A 20,413-nucleotide genomic window follows, 5' to 3' on the forward strand; every position below is an offset into this window, starting at 1 on the left:
TGCAGAGGAGCTTAAAACTATGACCACTGGGGCCGGAACCCCAGTAGCCTCTGTGTTATTGAAGTCAAAGAAATTGGCCCCATTCACCATCCAGATTTGATTCCCTGAATCTTACCATGGCTTAACATGGGAATCTTTTGGAACTGCAGGAACAGTTGCCAAAATTTGTTCTGTGCTGTCCAAGATTAGAACTGCTGGCTGGAAGTTTTGGTGGGATGAGCAGAGCTCTAGGTGTGAAAGGAGAGAGGGTGCAGCTTCAGAAAGAAAGCTGAAGTTCTTTATGTTAACATGCATTTTTCATATGTTTGTGTGTTTGCACAAATACGCTTCCCCTCTTTCATCCTAGACACTTAGCACAGGGTCTTGATCTACATTGATCACATTTTATGACTTGAGCTGGCAATTTCTCCCCTGGGACCAGACCTAACCAGGGTGTTCAGGAAGCCATTAAGGAAAAATATGTAACCACACTCATTCCCAAACTCAATTGTTCTGTCTTAGCAGTGCTCAGATAAGAGATTTTCAAGCATAATTAATCCAAGTACTATTTAACGTGGCCTTGGTGGTTCTTGTTAGCAGCTGTTGACCCAAACGCAGCATTGGGAGCAGCAAGAGGAAAAAGACCATCTGTGCCATTTTTGCTGAGTTGGTGAGGGTGTAATTATTGCCCCACAATCACTTGGTTCTCTGGCTGGCTTCTGGAAGGTTAAGGAAGTGTGAGCTCTTGGATCCTTACACTTCAAGAAGAAATTTTTCTTTGTTATTTTAGCTAATTATCAGGGCCGCTCTTTGAAGTGGCCATTGGTAAGTGTGTCTCAATATGGATTTCTTGATTAAAAGTAACAGTGCAAATAATGGGCTTTGTAATTACCATGTGGGATGGAGAAGGGGCCATGAAGAACAGGACATGTGATTAAGTTTTATGATCCCCTCTCTTCCCCTTGCACACCCCCTCTCTCCTGATTGTCTTCCAGACTGGAGTGCAGTTGTGCGATTGGCTCACTGCAACTTCTGCTTCCCGGGTTCAAGTGATTCTCCTGCCTCAGCCTCCTGAGTTAGCTGGGATCAAAGGCGCCTGCCACCACGCCCGGCTAAGTTTTGTATTTTTAGTATAGAGGGTATTTCACTATGTTGGCCAGGCTGGTCTTGAACTCCTGACCTCCAGTGATCCGCCCACCTCGGCCTCCCAAAGTGCTGGGATTACAGGTATGAGCCACCACACCCGGCCCTGATAGGGTTTTAAGCTTTGGAATTTGGAAGTCTTTCAAACAAACTCAGAGTGCCAGCAGAATCCATGCCCCCTTCAGTCTGTCTCAAAGCCCTTGGGTCCTGGTGGTAGTTCTTGCTGCCGGTTCACTTTACCCTAAGAAAGAAAATTGAGATAGGAGCAACTCTCTGGGCCTGTAGGATTTGAGGACTACTCGTGATGAAATACACCTCTCAAGCCTTTAGTCTAGCACAATGAGTTATCTAGGAGGGAATTGAGTGATGGGGTCTCTGTGCATAGCATGCCTCCACCAGATAGGAAGTTGGGGGGAAGCTTAGTACACACATCCCAAAGGGGTCTCTTGAGGGTGCTCAGTCAAGGCACGGGGAAGACCCCGTGTATGGTTTTGCTTTTGCAGTAGGCATCCCTTTTTCATGCCTTTGCCAGTGTCTCTACCTTACAGTGGCCATTCCTGCTTTATTGAATGTCCCTTCGGCTCCCCACTGCTTGAAAAGCTCTTTATGCTAACAAGCCAGGGACATCTGAAGAACTTGCTGTGCCCATGTTGGTGAGAGGCTCTGTGTGTGTGTGTGCGTGTGCGTGTGTGTGTGTGTGTGTGTGTGTTGCCCTATTAATGAGCCTCCAAAGGGCAACCCTTGTTTGTTTTGTCATGGTGCCAGTTCCGGGGCCTCGTGCCAGAGCAAGCTGCCGATGGTGAGCCCACCGAGTGGTTTTCTTCCTGCTGAGAGGAAAACACACTCCTTGTTTCAGAGTCATTTTGGAGATAACTGCTGGGGGAAACTTTCCTTCGCCCAAGGCCAGCTCTCACCTCACCCTTACAGGGTTTCCTCATTGTCCTGTGTGTACCATTTGGCGGAATCATTGCGAGGACATACCTCTGTCCGGCAACGTTGAATGGTGTTTCCCAGGTGCTCTAATTAGCTGCCACAGGCCCAGAGAAAAGCAGCTGTACCATGTTCCTCATTTGTTCTCACGTAGATTCGATGTGAATAAAAGAAAACTTAAGGCTCGTGGCTTCTACTGCCTGCATTCCCCAAACTGCCAAGTGCAAAGAATCTGCCCAAGTTCATTTCTCTTGGGTTTGTGCAGCCTTGAATGATAGCAGTTACTTCTGTTCAAATTAGTGTTCTGCTGACTAAGAGCTACCTAACAGGAACTTAGGAACCATAGTTGAGCCATGCTGAGTCTTGGTTGGTGGGACACTAGCCATGTACAGACATCTTCTGGTCTTCTGAAAGTGTGAGACACATATTCAAGTGCCAAGTCAGGAATGGACATTTTTGCTTTGGGAGTCAACTCGTAATTTCAGTCATTGAAACCGCAGAAGTAGTTAAGGCAGCTCATGTACAGGGTTAAGAGCAGAGAGCCAAGGGGGAAGAGTACGATGACGCTTAAATACCTACAAGAGAACAGGGAGGAGAGATGTCTGTGGGTTGAAATGATAAGAGAATTGTATCGAATAAGTGGAAAATGTACCCGTGGAGAGCTGTAGGAATGGGGAGAGGACAGGCAATGTAGAGATGACAGAGGTGGGAGGAGGGCCAGAATATGTCAGAAGTGAAGTGGGGGAAGATTTCAGGGAGTAGAGGGGGAAGCAGTTTTGAGTGCAGGGCAGATTGAAGCTTAAAGTAGAAGAGGAGGAACCATTGACCAAGACCAGGAGGACACCGGTGACTTTGGACAGAGGACAGAAATCTTGGTGACATAGTGTCTTCCCACCCTCCCGGAGCAGATACCCAGCCCTTCAGAGAGCTAGTCCTGTGCTCTGGGCTGGGGCTTGACATCCGTATGTATTTTTATTGTGCCCCATAGTTGGTTCCACTGCACAAGAAAGCTTGAAAATGATTGATGCAGTTTGGCCCTTTATAATCACATAAAGGAGGGGGACTTCACTTGAATACAGGAAAATTTATGTGGAGCAAATGAAGCGGTGGACAGAGTCCACTCTTTGGATGGAGTTGAGATCTGAAGGACAGAGAACATCTTCTGAACTGGCAGTGTAAGTAGGTCAGACTCTCTCCTGTCCAGGAGCTCATAGGATGGTGGACTGGTAGGAACTCAAGGGGGAGGGATCACCAGTCAAATTCTGCAAAACCCTTTCATTACTCACTCAGAAAAGGACAACACACACCTGCCATAGAAATAACAGGCAAGGCCGGGCACAGATGCTCCCGCCTGTAATCCCAGCACTTTAGGAGGCCGAGGTGGGTGGATCACCTGAGGTCAGGAGTTCAAGACCAGCCTGGCCAACATGATGAAACCCTGTGTCTACTAAAACTACAAAAAATTAGCCGGCCGTGATGGTGCATACCTATAATCCTAGTTGCTTGGGAGGCTGAGGCAGGAGAATCGCTTGAATGCGGGAGTTGGAGGTTGCAGTGAGCTGAGATCGCGCCATTGTACTCCAACCTGGGCAACAGGGTGAAACTCCGTCTCAAAAAAAAAGAATTAACAGGCAATTCACAAAAGAAATGTAGACTGCCAGTAAATATCCGTAGATGGGTTCTGTCTTATGAGTAAAGAATGTGAGTTAAAATGAGATGCCATTTCTTGCCTGCAAAACGGACTTTTAAAAATAACGAAGTAAATACCCACTGTTGATAAGGGTGCAGGAAAACTGGTGCTCACACACCAGTGCAAGCAGGAGTGGAAAGGACTTTCCTGGGGGACAGTTTGGCACATTCCAGAGGGCCTTAAATGTTCCTAGCATTTGAGTCAGCAACTCTACTTCCAGAAATGCATCCTAAGGCAATAGAGACACAACGTCGTGAGTAAGAGCCTGGTTTTAGAGTCGTAAGGGAGGCTTACCTACTTTCAAAGGCCGACTGAACTAGCATGCAGCTTGGGCAAGGTACTTAACTCTCTAAGCCTCAGTTTCCTCATCTGTGAAGTGGGCTGTCGCAAGGATCAAACAAAACAACGTGTTCAGAAAAATAGTGCTCAAAACCATGCTTGATTCAACCAGGTGGACAGTAATGGAGCTACTACTTGGTTTGTTGTTTTTGTTGTTGTTGTTATGTGTGTACAAAGATTTAAGGGCCCTTATTGCAAAATGAACAGCAAACTATTGGGAATTGTTTAAATGTCTAATAATAGCATTTGGTGGAAATTATGCAATGTGTGTAAGATATAGTATCTGTATAGCCATTAGTTCTAACTTATGAAGAATATTGAATGTCATAGGAAAAATTTCATACTAAATTAGGTTAAAAAGGCAGCCTACATAAACAACAGTGTGATCCGAGGTAGGTAAGGGAAATCTGTATCTGTAAACATGCAGAGGAAAAAAGCCCGAAAAACTACCTACCAGTGGTTCTCTAGCTGGTGGAGTTGTCAGTGATTTTAACTTTAGCTGCTGAGTCTTTCTGTACATATCCAAATTTTTAAAATAATGAGCTCCCACTTTAATCATAAGACATTATTTAACATAAATTTGACATCATCAGATGCCAGATTGAAACTGTAATGGGCCAGATGGCATGTTTTTACATTGTCTCCTAGCTTTTGCCCTATAATCCCAATAGCAAGAGTGGAGAGAGAGCAGAAATAGGATCTTGGAGAGGGACTTTGAGGAAACTGGGAGGAGATGAAAAAGCCTTGAGTGCTGGCAAAGGAAACACGTAAGTGTTGGTTATGGTTAGTGTCAGAAGGTGTCCGGTTTAGCTGGGAAGGTGCCAGGAGATGGGTGAAGGTTGGGGTTGTGAGCTGCGGGCTTGCCGGGTAGGAGAGGTGGGTTGGTACAGTCAGGTAAAGCAATGGTATTTGGTGAAAAGAGGTTCTGCTGCAAATCTGGGAGGGGATCCATGCTGTATGGTAATTAAATCCAAGTCAGGAGCACCAGTCAAGCCAGTCATGGGCACACGATGCTTGTCTTTCCTTTTCTGGAAATGGTGGAAAGGCCTCCACGTGACTCAGGGTGGAGACTTACGTACTCAGGTGTGAGATACAGTTACTATAGCTGTTTAAATTGCCCCAAATCCCTTTTTAGTTGTTTGTCGTGCTTTTTATTATTATATTCATGGGTTTGGTTTTGATTCATGGTGGTTGAACTCTGAGTATGTTTACATATATAGTAAAAAAAAAAAATCTTTTTTAATTCCTCTAAGTACACACAGACTGGGTTCCTAGACCTGGCTCTGCTCTCACGACTCCCTCCTGTTCCCTTCCACGACTCCTTTGTAACCAGAATATCACGGTGGTTGTGGATTCCCTGCAGAATGGGCTGAGCTAGCAGTTTTCACTTCTAGGCTGATTTATGTTCATGCTGGAAATAGCACAGATGCACTTATTAGCAAACATGGAGGCCCACGGCCTGGGCGATTCTCTGGGCCTTCCAGGCAGTGGGCTTCCGGCAGCACAAGGCGCCTGTTCGAGCACCTGTGTGTTCTCCAACCTGGCCACACTTGCAGAGCAATCCTGAAGGCTGCTGGGAAATTGCTACCAAGCAGGTGGAATAGCCTATGTATGGCTTAACACGTTCTGACTTCTGTGCAGCAGCAGTGGACAAACACTGTTATTGTAAAAAAACACAGAAGAGAACTGGGTATGGTTCTTCAGTGGATTCCAAGCTAAACAGATGCAGGTATTATTTCTTTGACCCTTGAAGGAGGTTTCACCTTCTCTTGGAATCTGGATTGCCTTTGTTTTTTTAAGGAGGTGGGGTTAGTGAGGGGATAGTTGCTTCACTGTAGTGTGTTTTTCTCTCTGGTATGTTTTAGTCTGGATTTAACAGTGCTCACACTCTGGGGGCTGCTGGAGTTCTCCTTTTCTCTGGGGGCTGCCTTTGTCCTTTTACTTAAAATCACTTTTCACAAAGTTAGGGAACTTTGCAAAAGTTCCCCAGGGAACTAGGGAAATCAGCCCACAGTCAGGATCATGAGTGTCACGGGGAAATGGCTCAGTATTGTATTACGTGAAGTTCTGCCCAAGTTGGAGTGGCCATTTATTTGTCTTCTCCAACTGGAAGGCTCCACCTAGAAGCCTCTCGGCTGGAGGAAGGGGGAGACCAGTTTTCAGTTTTTGTCTCTCTACACCTCTCCGTCTAGCCTCACAGCCACTTCCTTTTATGAAGCTCTGCTGGGAACAAATTTCACATAAAGATTAAAGATACGCATGTCAGGGTGGGTTGACTCTTCATTTATAGTTTTGGGGGTTTACTATGTCGAATTTTTACTCTGGACAGTTTCTTTTTCTTTTAACAATTTTAAGTGTACAGGGAAGTTTTAACAGTAGAACAAAGAATTCTCATGTCCCCCTTCTAGACTCCTCCTATGGTAACATTATCTTATATATTTATTCCTGCTGTATATATGTAGGTACATATATATGTGTGTATATATGTGTATGTGTATATATGTATATACTGATACACATACACACACTTATACACTCACATATTTTTTCCTAACCCATTTGAAAATCGAGGCATTGTGCCCCTTTACCTCTAAATATACCAGTGTGTATTTTAAAAAACAAAGACATTCTCTTTCATAACCACGCTGCAGTTATCAAAATTAGGAAATGAGGCTGGGCGCAGTGGCTCACGCCTGTAATCTTAGCACTTTGGGAGGCTGAGGTGGGCGGATCACTGGAGGTCAGGAGTTCGAGACTAGCCTGGCCAACATGGTGAAACCGTGTCTCTACTAAAAATACGAAAAAATTAGCCAGATGTGGTGGTGGGCATCTGTAGTTCCAGCTACTTAGAAGGCTGAGGCAGAAGAATTGCTTGAACCTGGGAGACAGAGGTTGCAGTGAGCCGAGACTGCACCACTGCACTCCAGCCTGGGCGACAGAGCGAGACTCTGTCTCAAAAAAAAAAAAAAAAAAAAAAGGAAATTAACATTCATATGCCACTATTAGCCCATCTACAAAACCTTATTCAGATTTTGTCAGTTGTCCCAGTTATGTCCTTTAGAGGAAAAGAAGATCCCAGATTATGCATAACGTTCATTAGTCATGTCTCCTTAGTCTCTTTTAATCTGAAACAGTTCTTCAGTCTGTCTTTCCGTTGCATGGCCCTGACATTTCTAAAGAGCATAGGACATTCTGCAGACTGTCCTCAGTTGGATTTGCCTGATGTTCCCTCATGATTAGATTCCGGTTGTGCATTTTTGACAGGAACACCAGGGAAGGGATGTTGTGTTCCTCTCGGTGTGTCCTACCAGGAGGCACATGACGTCTATTTGCCTTACTGCTGGTGATGGGAACTTTGATCACTCAGTGAAGGTGGTGTCTGCCAGGTTCTCCACTGTGAAGTTATTGTTGTTGTTGTTGTTGTTTTTCCTGCTATAATTAAGAAGTATCCTGTGGGGATAGACTTTGAGATTGTAAATATCCTGTTAGTATTCAAACTTTTTTTTTTTTTTTTGAGATGGAGTCTCGCTCTGTCACCCAGGCTAGAGTGCAGTGGCACGATCTCGGCTCACTGCAAGCTCTGCCTCCTGGGTTCACGCCATTCTCCTGCCTCAGCCTCCCGCGTAGCTGGGACTACAGGCGCCCGCCACCACACCCGGCTAATTTTTTTTTTTTTTTTTTTTTTTTGGTATTTTTAGTAGAGACGGGGTTTCACCGTGTTAGCCAGGATGGTCTCGATTACCTGGCCTCGTGATCTGCCCGCCTCGGCCTCCCAAAGTGCTGGGATTACAGGCATGAGCCACAGCGCCCAGAAGTATTCAAACTTTCATCCATTAGTTTGGGTACCCATTGATTCTTCCCTGAGTGGATGATGATGAAGATGATGATGGTTATCAAATGCTGATTTTCTGACTCCATACTCTTTTTCTACGTTTATTAGTTGAGTTTCTACCCTGTGGAAGAACTTTCTGTTGTCCCACACTTATTTTTTTTTTCTTAAAGTAGGGACTTGGGGATTCTTATGTTACACATTGGGTTGCAATCCCTTACTGTTACTTAATTTTCTTGCTCATGTTGTCCCTGATGTGGCCAGTGGGAGCCCCTCCAACCCACCCCTAGGTCATTTTGACACAACTTCCTTATTCTTTGAGCACAAGTAGATGCTCCGAGCTCATCTTGAACTTTTCCTGCTTCAGCCCAAGAATTGGCCATGTCTCCAAGGAGCCCCAGTTCCATTTCGTGGAGAATGGTTACACCAGACGCATCTTAAACTAAGAGAAAAAAAGAAAAGGAATGGATTCAGGGATCCTCCTTTTTCCTATTTCCCCCATTATTTTATTAAGCACCTATTACATGTCAGATGTGGAGGACTCGAGATGAACGGCACAGGGAACCTGATCTCATGCCACTCATAGCCTTGTGGTGGGGACAGACAAGCCCACAGATAACACCCAGGAATGAGAAGCATCTTCACCTTTCATAGGCTGCCTGATACAGCCCCCTGGCCACAGCACAATCCACTTCTCCATTCTTGAACCCACAGAGTGCAGTATTTCACAGCATAAACATTCCATTTGGGAACTGTGATAATCTTGAGAAAGATTTTCATTTATAGTGACCCCACCTCTCTTTCCTTATAGATTCCCCTCATTGCCCCTAGTTCAACACTGGAACTAGGTGGAACCCATAGAACCAAACCCACTTGCCTGTGGCAGGCAGGGTTTCATATAGCCGAGGATAGCTGCCTTGCCCTGCAACGGGACTTCTCTTTCCTGCACCCGTGAACGGTGTGTGTGTTCAGCCATTCCGATGAGGCTACAGCTTCTTTGTTGGTATCTCTCTTAGGAGATTCCCTGGAGTGGTTCATAACATTATTCACACAGACAGAGAAAGTGATGGACTGTGGACCTGCTGAGCTCCAACAGGTACAGAGTAGTCCTGTTGCCAAAGGCCCCATTATGGACTTTGGCCACCATGCCAACTTCGGGCTTCCTCTGAGTTTGTCATCAAGTAAAACCCCTAGATATTTTGTTACTGTTATTTGCATAAACTCTTATGACTCCAAGTCTCTTCCATCCTCTATTGGTTTAGCAGATTGCCTGAAGTTAAATGTAGGGCTTCATGTTTTTCCATCTAAAGTTTTGTTCTGTTAGTTTGGGCCTGTTGTTCCAACTCATGGAGATTTTTTTCTCAGTCTTGATTCCACCGTTGAGCATTTTAATTGTTCCCTTGAGTTTGATGTGCTCTGCAAGTGGACATGCCTGCATGGTCTTGTTCCTCAAGCTGTTGATTTCAATCAGCCGAAAAGGGACAAGACAGAGCCTTGTTGGCGTGTCCCGAGACACACGGACCTCTGTGTTGACGCTTAAGATAATGGCATCATTAGTCGGCTATAAAATTGGCCACAGTTTATTATCTGAAAGCCATTTTGCCATCCTGGATATAAAGAAATGATAAATTTTGTGCTACCTTATTAAGATAAAAAAGCAGACTTTACTGTATTTCTCAGATCATTAAGTCTAAGTAAGGGTATTTTTGGGTTTATTTTATGTGGGTTTTCCTACTGGACCTACAGCTAATTGCTAATTCCTCAGGATCATCCCACTCCTAAAATTCTTTTCCAGCAACTGTTGAATCTGTTTGAAAGCTATGAAGAACTTGCAGTATGTACTTTTCTTGAAGTATATCCATATCCATTAAGTCACTTTGACATTGTGACTTTCTCCAAAACGATGCACACACATCACTCTTTCCCCTTCTCTTGTTTTATGTTACTTTATATTGCTTTTTATTTGAGTGTATTTGTGTGTGGTCTCTCTTCTCTACAAGAATGTAAGCCGAGACCTTTTATATGGATTTTGTAGCATCTGACACACAGTACATGCTCAGTAAAGGCCGAACGAATGAATATGTTTCCTGATCTGTAGGTTCTGGAACCTGCCTTTTGTCCTTCTTTAAAAATCAGGATATTGGACCTACATTTCGGTTCTTTGCAGCAGCTTCTCCTACCTCCTTTATCCTCTCTTGTCTGTCTAAAGATATCCAAGCAAATCAGTCTGCTTTGAACTGTTCCCCTCACCGCCATCACTCTCAAGCAAGAAAAGGGCGTTTGGGTGAGATGCCAGCATTCTTTTGCGTGAGCAGTCCTGGGATCCCATCACCTTAAGACAGACCCTGGGTGCTTAAAGACTGAGTGTGAATGTGAGATGTAGGGATGTTCTAGTGTTCTCTTTTGAAAATTAGACATTAAAGAAAAACAGGCCGGGTGCGGTGGCTCACGCCTGTAATCGCAGCACTTTGTGAGGCCGAGGCGGGCAGATTGCCTGAGCTCAGGAGTTTGAGACCAGCTGGCTAACATGGTGAAATCCCATCTATACTAAAACTACAAAAAAAAAGTTAGCCAGACGTGGTGGTGGTCGCCTGTAGTCCCAGCTACTCAGGAGGCAGGAGAATCGCTTGAGCCCAGGAGGCAGAGGTTGCAGTGAGCTGAGATCGTGCCACTGCACTCCAGCCTGGGTGACAAAGGAAAACTGCCTGAAAGCATAGACTCCACACCCATACTCTCTGGTTTGTCAGTTAGGCTGCATAACTGGGCCACCTCAGTTTTCCCGTTTCTAAAATGGGGATAAAAATAATATCTATCTCCTAGTGTGGGTATGAGGATCAGAGTGATGCTGTACCCGTGGGTCTTAACACAATGCCTAACTCATTAAATGATGACTTCTATTATGATGGTTTTCAATTTTTTTCTTTTTTTCTTTTTTTTTAAAATAGACTAAGTCTCATTTTGTCACCCAGGCTGGAGTGCAGTGGCCCGATCGTAGCTCACTGCAGCCTTGAACCCCTGGGCTCCAGCAATCCTACTGTCTCAATGATGGGGAAATAAAGGCACAAAGGAGGAAATGAAGTCACCTATAACCTCATTCCCTAGAATTCACAGTTGTAAAAATTGTAATATGTCTCTCCTGTTTTCCTCTACATAATATCTATATGTGCTTTGTTCATTCAGCATCTGCATGATCATTTTCCCATGCTTATAAATGGTTTCTTTAAAGAAAGCATCTTTATAACAACATATGGAGCTCTGTGCACTGTAATTTATTTAGGGTCTCTGTTTTTGCCCAAATTTTTCCTCTTTTTTCCTGTTATAAATGTTTTTCATGAATAAACTTAAATCTCCATGCATTGCTTGGGTTCTTTCCTTAGGATGAATTCCTAGAACGGGGAATTTTCGAGTCAAGGGGGAGGGATATGCACTTTTGAGGCCTTCGATATATGCTGCCTGGTTGCCTGTAGGAAGGCAGTATTCACTGCTTCTCCCTCCGGCAGAGCAGGAGATCACCCAGGGAATCAGGCATCCTTGCCTGCTGCTGGCTGATGTCTCTTGAGTGATCCCACATGGAATATTCTTGGAGGCAACAGTTTCTCACTGCCTCTATTCTCTCTTTGTTTTTCCTCCCTTCCCCTTTGTTTCCCTTCTTGGTTTCCTACCAGACAGCCTCTTGTGAAAGGACTGCCTAATTAACCCTGTGCTAATTAACAATTTAAAATTACACGGTGCGACTGTTCATGTTTAATTCTCTGGGAGCTGGAGCAACAGCAGGAGCCCCCTCCCCTTCGTCATAACTGCACCCCTCCCACCCCAGCTTCCCTGAAACTGTTGCATTTTACCCAGTTCTGCCTCCTTAAGGGAACAGGATAAAACTGTTGTAAGTACGTTTTTAAAGAGGGAGACGAACGTTTTGATTAATAGGGAGTTACAGGGTAACAGGGTAGAGTTTTATCCTTTTAAACAATCTTTGAAAAGTAAAGATTGACATTTGCAAAGATGCAGTGGGCTTTATAGGTGGTTTCAAGGGAGCTTGGAAGATGAGCAGGAGTTGGGGGGGGGGGTACTTGATGAAGGTGCTGGAATTCTGTACAAGATTACCTTTCAGATGGCAGATTTAAGTGCTAAGCAGACAGTGAGCCAGCTAGGTCATTCCTATCTTCCCTTTAACTTTCTCACTGGAGAGATGTGCTCTATTAAAATCTAACTAAATTCTTGAAGCCCATGTGTTGAGTGCAACATTTGAGGGTTGTAAGTAGAATACCTGGACATCTTTTAGAGGGAGTTCCGGGTGCCACCAGCAGAGAAGTGGGCTGCAGGAAGGGAGGAGGGGTGTGAACCTAGTGGCCCTGGCACTAGGGAAGTACTGGGAAGGGGTACAGAACCTGGGGGGAGCCTGAAGAGAGGTGTGCGTGTCGGGCTGGCGGGGCTGCTTGGAAAAGTGCGGGGACCCACTGGGTTCCCAGGCTGCCCTCTGTAACTGAAGATCATTGATTTTACGGGAAACCATGTTTACAGACAGAGTGCTGATCGACCTGCCGAGCTGACTTCTGCCTCCTTAAGTAAGAACTACCTTTTTCTTATTGACTGGCTGATAAACAGAGCGAGAGAGAGACAGCCGGCTGTTGGGGGGGAGTGGTAGATGCCCCGAGACCCTTGAGCCGCAGGATGTGGTGGGTTGGAGAGACTTCTTTACCTCTGTGCGCGCGTCCCCCTCTTCTCCAGCTCCATCCCTGCACCTCCCAGGGACCACAGGGAGTCTAAGACTGACCTTCCCTGGTTACCTAGCAATACAGGTACCAAGGACAGAAGAGCTGTGCTTGGTACCTGTATTGGTGAAGATGGAGTGAAGCAGAGAGTCTTAAGTTTAATGCATGGTCCCTGAGGATGGTGTGAAAATGCAGATTCTGATAGGGCAGGAGGAGAGAGTGCATGTCTCTTAAGCTCCCCGGAGAGGATAATGCTTCGAGTCCACAAACCACGCTTGTTTGGCAAGGCCGCAAATGGGCCTGCTTGTCGCAGCTGGTGCGCATGGGAAGGAGGCCCAGAGGAGGTAGCTTGGGTCCTGCAGTGGGTTCCTCCTCTCTGACCCGTGTCCTCATGGCTGCTGCTCCCCGTGAATGGGTGGGCTCTAGTGTCACCACCACAGGGTCACCAGCCACCATCATAGGTGGGTACAGTGTCATTCTTTCCTGACATCATCTGCTTTGGAGTAGAAAACAAAGTAAGGGAGGTTTTAAAAGTCCCAGCCCCTTGGCTGGATAGTTTGTGGAAGAGGAGGAGGAATAAGAGGAGAACAGAGCAAGAGAAGCCCACCAATTAATTGGTAAACGCTTGCAGGTTTCTCTGGCCCAGCCCAGGCTGGAGAGGAGATTGGCTTTGCTGTCGATAAACAAGTCCCTGGTGCAGCATCAAAGCTGTTCTGCTTTATCAATCGTGGCCCCGCCCCCCTTCCCGCATGTTCCTGTAACTTACCAAGCATTTATGACATTGATTTTACAATCGGGCTGTTAACCCTCCCGCCCCTTCAGGCCTGCCAACCTTTTTGGCCCAAGCTGTCAATCAGATGTCATCCAGCCAATCAGAAGCATCCCTAAGAAGAGCCGCCCTGCAGTCTCACCTGTATCCCGGCTCAGCCTTGCGAGGAAGTCCCGTTGCGTTTGCTGTTTGGTTTGGTTTGGTTTGGTTTACTGTAGTCGTCTCTGTTTTAAATCAGTATGTCCTTTCTAAGGCTCATGGAACTTTGTGGTTGCAAAATCTGAAGTTATAAACGGAGAGATAGGGGTGTGTGTTTGCATGTGTGTATTAGACACATCATAGCTTTATTCTTCCAAAAAGTTATTTCTCCCTGAGACTTCTGGTAAACCTGCCTTCCCCAATTTTTCCCGAGGGGGAGCTGTTGGCTCATTGTGCAGTCAATAATCAAGAAATGAAAAAGAAAAAGATTGAGAAGATAGGGGCTGTCGGGGAGGGAAGTGAGATCAAACCTGGCCGAAACCTTCACCGGCCGAGTATGAATGAGATGGTGGGTGGAGAAGCAGCCACATGTTCTCCAGGAGGAGCAGCAGGGGAATGGTGGCTGGGGACCTACGGGCGAAGGATCAGGGCTCTGCGAGGTGCCGAGCTGCCTGTAGGAGCAGGGCCAGACGGAATAATCGCCCCTGCGATGATATTACCGCAGGAGCAGAGTGGCCGTGATCCGATGCCTCCCTCCCCAGGGACATGAGGTCTCAGAGGGCACATTCAGCTCAGTGGCACTTCGGAGTCGGAAATGGAAAAGCCCCAGGGCTGAACGACAGCTGGTTGGGTAGCGACTAATAACTAAGAGGCAGGTGTGGAGCTGGGGCTCGCCGAGCCCAGCTGCCGTCTCGGCTTGCTGCTCAGATCCTTGATAGCAAAAACCACCAGGCACGTGGGGAACGCGCTGCCTCCAGCCAGGGCGAGATAGAAGCTCCTGGAGGGGGAGTTGGCAGATCCAGAGTCTGGTCCATTCCTGCTAGAGATACCAAGCTCACGTTTTGCACCTTCGTAGTTTTAGTCTGAAGTCAGCTGAGTCACAGGCCAGGGAGCTTGACTGGTATGGGTGGAGGAGACAGGAATCTGGGGACCCATCTTTTCTTTTGTTTCATGGTGGTCAGATAGCACTGAGCCAGTTTTTAGACTCAAGCCCCTCTGTTTTACTGCTTGTAAAATGGGACTGATGCCTCCCAGATCTGGAGAGGACTTTGCGGAGTGCATCTAGTCCTGCACGCCTGCCCTGTGAACCTCAGGGTCCTCACCTGCCTTCTTTGAACTTCTCAAACTAGAACCATGGTCAGTAAAAGCGACGGCGGCAACTTTTCTAAATCCTTGAGCGTATCCCACTTTACCATCCTTTTTCCAGGGACATTGAACCTCCCTCTTCTCAGCCCTCCCTTGTGTTCCCCTGACCCACAGACAGTGCGGGGAGCCGGGGCTGACTTCGTGTGAGCTGTCCATAAGTGGTAGGGCTGTGGCTGTGACCTCGTAGGGGGCTGGAGAGATGACGCGTCCGTTCTCCACTGTGGCCCATCGAAGTTGTGCTGGCAAAGAATGGAAATTCCCGCTAGTCTTCAGGGGCAGAGCAGTGACAATTCGAAGCCGAAGAGGGCTGCTCCTGGCCTTCTTTCCCCATATCCCTCGCTCAGGCTGGTTGACCCGGCCACGCCACCCCTGTGTGCTGGACCGTGTGGGGCAAGGTCCCCAGGCCCGCCCTCCGCCCTGTGTCTCTGTGTTGTGGGTGTTGTGGACAGAAGCCTCTTAGAGCGCTCCGTGCGGTGGGACCTCAGCCTCGGCCCTCCTAACCTCTTTCCTTTCTCTCTCTCTTTCCCCTCTCTCCCTCCTCCCCGTTTGCCTCCGCCCTTCAGGTCCGATCCTCCGTACTGGGTGCAATGAAAGCTCCACGCAGGCCTTACCATGGAAGGCTGTGACTCGCCCGTCGTCTCGGGGAAGGACAATGGGTGCGGTATCCCTCAGCACCAGCAATGGACTGAACTCAACAGCACCCACCTCCCTGACAAACCCAGTAGCATGGAGCAGTCCACAGGCGAGAGCCACGGGCCCTTGGACAGCCTGAGGGCCCCCTTCAATGAGCGCCTCGCGGAGAGCACCGCGTCGGCCGGGCCCCCCGCCGAGCCCGCCAGCAAGGAGGTCACCTGCAACGAATGTTCGGCCTCCTTCGCCAGCCTCCAGACCTACATGGAGCACCACTGCCCCAGCGCGCGCCCCCCGCCACCCCTGAGAGAGGAGAGCGCCAGCGACACCGGTGAGGAGGGGGACGAGGAGAGTGACGTGGAGAACCTGGCCGGGGAGATCGTCTACCAGCCGGACGGCTCCGCGTACATTGTGGAGAGCCTGAGCCAGCTGACCCAGGGCGGGGGCGCCTGTGGGAGTGGCAGTGGGCCCCTCCCCTCGCTTTTCCTGAACTCTCTCCCTGGCGCGGGGGGCAAGCAAGGGGACCCTTCGTGTGCTGCACCCGTGTACCCGCAGATCATCAACACTTTCCACATAGCCTCATCCTTCGGGAAATGGTTTGAGGGCCCAGACCAGGCTTTCCCGAATACCTCAGCCCTGGCGGGGCTCAGCCCCGTCCTGCACAGCTTCCGCGTGTTCGACGTGCGACACAAAAGCAACAAGGATTACCTGAACAGCGACGGTTCTGCCAAAAGCTCCTGCGTATCCAAAGATGTTCCCAACAATGTGGACCTGTCCAAATTCGATGGCTTTGTGCTCTACGGCAAGAGGAAGCCCATCCTGATGTGTTTCTTGTGCAAACTCTCCTTCGGGTACGTCCGTTCGTTTGTGACCCACGCGGTGCATGACCATCGAATGACCCTGAGCGAAGACGAGCGGAAAATTCTTAGCAATAAGAACATCTCCGCTATCATCCAAGGGATCGGCAAAGACAAGGAACCCCTTGTAAGTTTTCTGGAACCAAAAAACAAAAACTTTCAACACCCTTTAGTTTCCACAGCTAACCTCATAGGCCCCGGACACAGTTTTTATGGTAAATTTAGTGGCATTCGAATGGAAGGGGAGGAAGCTCTCCCAGCCGGCTCCGCCGCTGGCCCTGAGCAGCCCCAGGCTGGTCTCTTGACCCCCAGCACCCTGTTGAACCTTGGCGGGCTCACCAGCTCGGTCCTGAAGACCCCCATTACCTCAGTCCCCCTGGGGCCTCTGGCTTCCAGTCCTACCAAATCCTCAGAGGGCAAGGACTCTGGGGCAGCAGCAGGAGAGAAGCAGGAAGTGGGTGATGGGGATTGCTTCTCTGAGAAGGTAGAGCCAGCCGAAGAGGAGGCGGAGGAGGAAGAGGAGGAGGAAGAGGTGGAGGAGGAGGAGGAAGAAGAGGAGGAGGAAGAGGAGGAGGAGGAAGATGAGGGTTGCAAAGGACTCTTTCCAAGCGAGTTGGATGAGGAACTGGAAGACAGGCCCCATGAGGAGCCTGGGGCCGCAGCAGGTAGTAGCAGCAAAAAGGACCTTGCTCTCTCAAACCAAAGCATTTCTAACTCCCCCTTAATGCCTAACGTGCTCCAGACCCTGTCGAGGGGCACAGCTTCTACTAGTTCTAATTCTGCTTCTTCCTTTGTTGTCTTTGATGGTGCGAACAGGAGGAATCGTTTAAGCTTTAACAGTGAGGGCGTCAGGGCCAATGTGGCAGAGGGCGGCAGGAGGCTGGACTTCGCTGACGAAAGTGCCAATAAAGACAATGCCACAGCACCAGAACCAAATGAAAGCACAGAGGGCGACGATGGGGGCTTCGTTCCCCATCACCAGCATGCTGGCTCCCTCTGCGAGCTTGGGGTTGGGGAGTGCCCCTCGGGGAGTGGTGTGGAGTGCCCCAAATGCGACACGGTCCTGGGCTCCTCCCGCTCGCTGGGCGGCCACATGACCATGATGCATTCTCGTAACTCGTGTAAGACACTCAAGTGCCCCAAGTGCAACTGGCACTATAAGTACCAGCAGACCCTGGAGGCACACATGAAGGAGAAGCACCCGGAGCCGGGGGGCTCCTGTGTCTACTGCAAAAGCGGGCAGCCCCACCCCCGGCTGGCACGAGGCGAGAGCTACACGTGTGGTTACAAGCCTTTCCGCTGCGAGGTGTGTAACTACTCCACAACTACCAAAGGCAACCTCAGTATTCATATGCAGTCCGACAAGCATCTCAACAACATGCAGAACCTGCAGAACGGAGGGGGGGAGCAGGTCTTCAGCCACACTGCCGGGGCGGCGGCGGCGGCGGCGGCTGCGGCAGCGGCGGCAGCCAATATCAGTAGCTCCTGCGGGGCCCCCTCGCCCACCAAACCAAAAACCAAACCCACCTGGCGGTGCGAGGTGTGTGATTATGAGACCAACGTGGCCAGGAACCTCCGCATTCACATGACCAGTGAGAAGCACATGCATAACATGATGTTACTGCAACAGAACATGACCCAGATCCAACACAACCGCCACCTGGGCCTCGGCAGCCTGCCCTCGCCCGCCGAGGCCGAGCTCTACCAATACTACCTGGCCCAGAACATGAACCTGCCCAACCTGAAGATGGACAGTGCTGCCTCGGACGCCCAGTTCATGATGAGCGGATTCCAGCTGGATCCCGCCGGGCCCATGGCTGCCATGACGCCTGCTCTAGGTGAGGATGACTACGTGTTTGTCTGTTTTCATGATAGGAATTTAACCAGGGAGAATGGTGAATAGGGTGAGATAGACCTGTGGATTCAGTTGACTCTAGTCTTCTCGAGTGGTTTTTGTGTAAACTGGAGTGTCTTACAATCAAGTGTTTATTCTCAAGAATCCCTTGAACTCTGTGTGTACATATGGAAGAGTTTATGCATTCAAAAGAGATATGCTTGTACTCTGGCTACATGGGGCCAGGATTAAAATGTGAGTGTTTCCTCTAGTTTTTTGTTCCCATTCTCTCTTTCTCTGTCTCTTCTTTCAATTTGAAAAATCACTATAATCACCTAAAACTTTGGGGTTTCATCGAATATTTACTGAAACTTACAGGAAACTGTAGCTGAGGCAATCATCTCAATAAGAGGACTAGGGACAGTTATCTCAATGATTTACATAGAGACAATCATCTCAATAATAGGAATTCGGAACCATAGTGTACGTTATTCAGATAACCAAAGGCTGATTCTGTGCCGAGCTGGGAACCATCCAGATAGACTTCTCAAAGTTCTCTGTATATTTATGAGGACCTCGATGAAAGAGATGTGATTTTTTTTTCTTGCTTATTTTTGGTGAGTACTTGGTGATTAGAATAGTTGGAAATTAATTGGGAATTAAATTGCCCCAGTGGCACTATTGTGAGGGGTGTGAGAGATGAAAAATGAGTAAGTTGTAAAAATTGTCCATCAAGGAAAGTTAACTTTTAATAGCACGTAGATCCTGGTTAGCAGAGCCTTTGTTGCCAGGAAGAATGACCTCTGCTTTAGAGAAGCTGATTTGGCTCTGTCCAGGCTCCCAGTCTTACCAGTTGGCTTACCATATCTAGAATAGGACCAAGAGTGTAGGATTTGGGTGCTAAAAACTTTGAGTTTTTATGTAGAACGAACCACAGCCACTTTGAGGATAGCTGCTGCCGCCAAAACAATTTACAAATGGGTTTCATGAGAACCTTCTGATAGTTGGGCCACTCGTGCCTCCACCCCGTATGCTTCAAACAGGGATGCCTGTGTCCTATCCCCTGACCCTGCTAATGGACTTCGTGGGACCAGTGACAATGGCCTGAATTAAGCAATATGCCATTATTGACATGGGAATAGGTTGTTCTTGGCAACAGAGTGTCAGTGAGGACATTTTTTCCGGGATGGCTTAGATGACTGCAGGGCCAGGCCTCACCAGTTGGCAAGTGTTTATTTGTGTGGCGTTTTATTGCTAATTGTTGCTGCTGAGTTATATTTCAAAGCATTCCATTGGTTTTTCTTGCTATGTATTCAGTTTTTATTCCTTAGTACTTTAATCTTGTTTTCCATTTTGAAATATTTGCCCATTGATCCTTTATTACCAAATGATTTGAGGGTATTTGAAACCAACTGGCTAATTGCGGATGCACAAGCACTGGTCGTCTTATTTGTCGCCAGGGTGAACCATGCACACCAGGAGATGGGAGTGAGTACTCTAAGGTTTTCTTTAAGCCAGTAGGAATTAGAAGGAGTCATAGAATCTTGGGAGGTAGATCTTGGAGCAAATCAAACATAATGGAGGTGGAATGAAGACAGAACATGAGTAGGTTCATGTTGGGTCAAAGCGAGGGTTTTTTTTTTTTTGGAGACGGAGTCTCGCTCTATCACCCAGACTGGAGTGCAGTGGCGCCATCTTGGCTCACTGCAACCTCCACCTCCTGCGTTCAAGCGATTCTCCTGCCAGAGCCTCCCAAGTAGCTGGGATTACAGGCACCCACCACCATGCCTGGTTAATTTTGTATTTTTAGTAGAGATGGGGCTTCACCATCTTGGCCAGGCTGGTCTCAAACTCTTGACCTCAGGTGATCTGCCCGCCTTGGGGCAAATCAAGGCGGGATTACAGGCTATGAGCCACCATGCCCAGCCTAAAGTGAGGCTTTTTAATCACCTTAAGAACAGGTAACTAAGGCTTGTATTGAGAAGTAGAGAAATATTTCGCTTTCACACCAAGTGTCTGTGAGTCTTTGGGGCATCGTGCACTGTCCTGGGCATTGCGGCAGATTCAGAAGGAGCAGAAGAATGAAACCCTGTGTTGTAGACACACATGGAAGGGCCACACCGTATTTCTTAGACTAGAGCTCTTCCTCCCAAAGGATTTATCCAGCTCAGTCACAAAGGGCTCTTAAATTTCCAGTGTCACTACTTGTCGGCTGAGGGGAGTCCCTGGAAACCTGTGCCTTCCTTGGGCCACAAAAACTGCTAAGAAGGTGTGAGAGCCACAAATCCTTCATGCCAGAAGCTCTAGTGGGTGTGGGGGCCATAGGAAGTATCCAAAAGACTTGGAATTTGAGTTGTATG

At 47.9% G+C, this 20,413-nt stretch overlaps 1 protein-coding gene across 4 annotated transcripts in view; it reads left to right on the plus strand.

The window, feature by feature from the left end:
• The window catches only part of ZFHX3 (zinc finger homeobox 3), a 273,572-nt gene that overhangs the window by 82,540 nt on the left and 170,619 nt on the right, over positions 1-20,413 (plus strand). For 3 of the 4 annotated variants that reach the window (XM_054535056.2, XM_024233388.3, XM_024233389.3), the window contains exon 2: positions 15,296-18,057. The exons of the other annotated variant lie outside the window; for it this stretch is intronic. In XM_054535056.2, the coding sequence (XP_054391031.1) occupies positions 15,345-18,057 (2,713 nt within the window). In that variant the 5' untranslated portion in view covers positions 15,296-15,344. The remainder of the gene's footprint in view (positions 1-15,295; positions 18,058-20,413) is intronic. 4 annotated transcript variants of the gene reach the window in all.

This window comes from Pongo abelii, chromosome 18, assembly GCF_028885655.2.
Source record: "Pongo abelii isolate AG06213 chromosome 18, NHGRI_mPonAbe1-v2.0_pri, whole genome shotgun sequence".
NCBI classification, from domain to species: Eukaryota; Metazoa; Chordata; class Mammalia; order Primates; family Hominidae; genus Pongo; species Pongo abelii.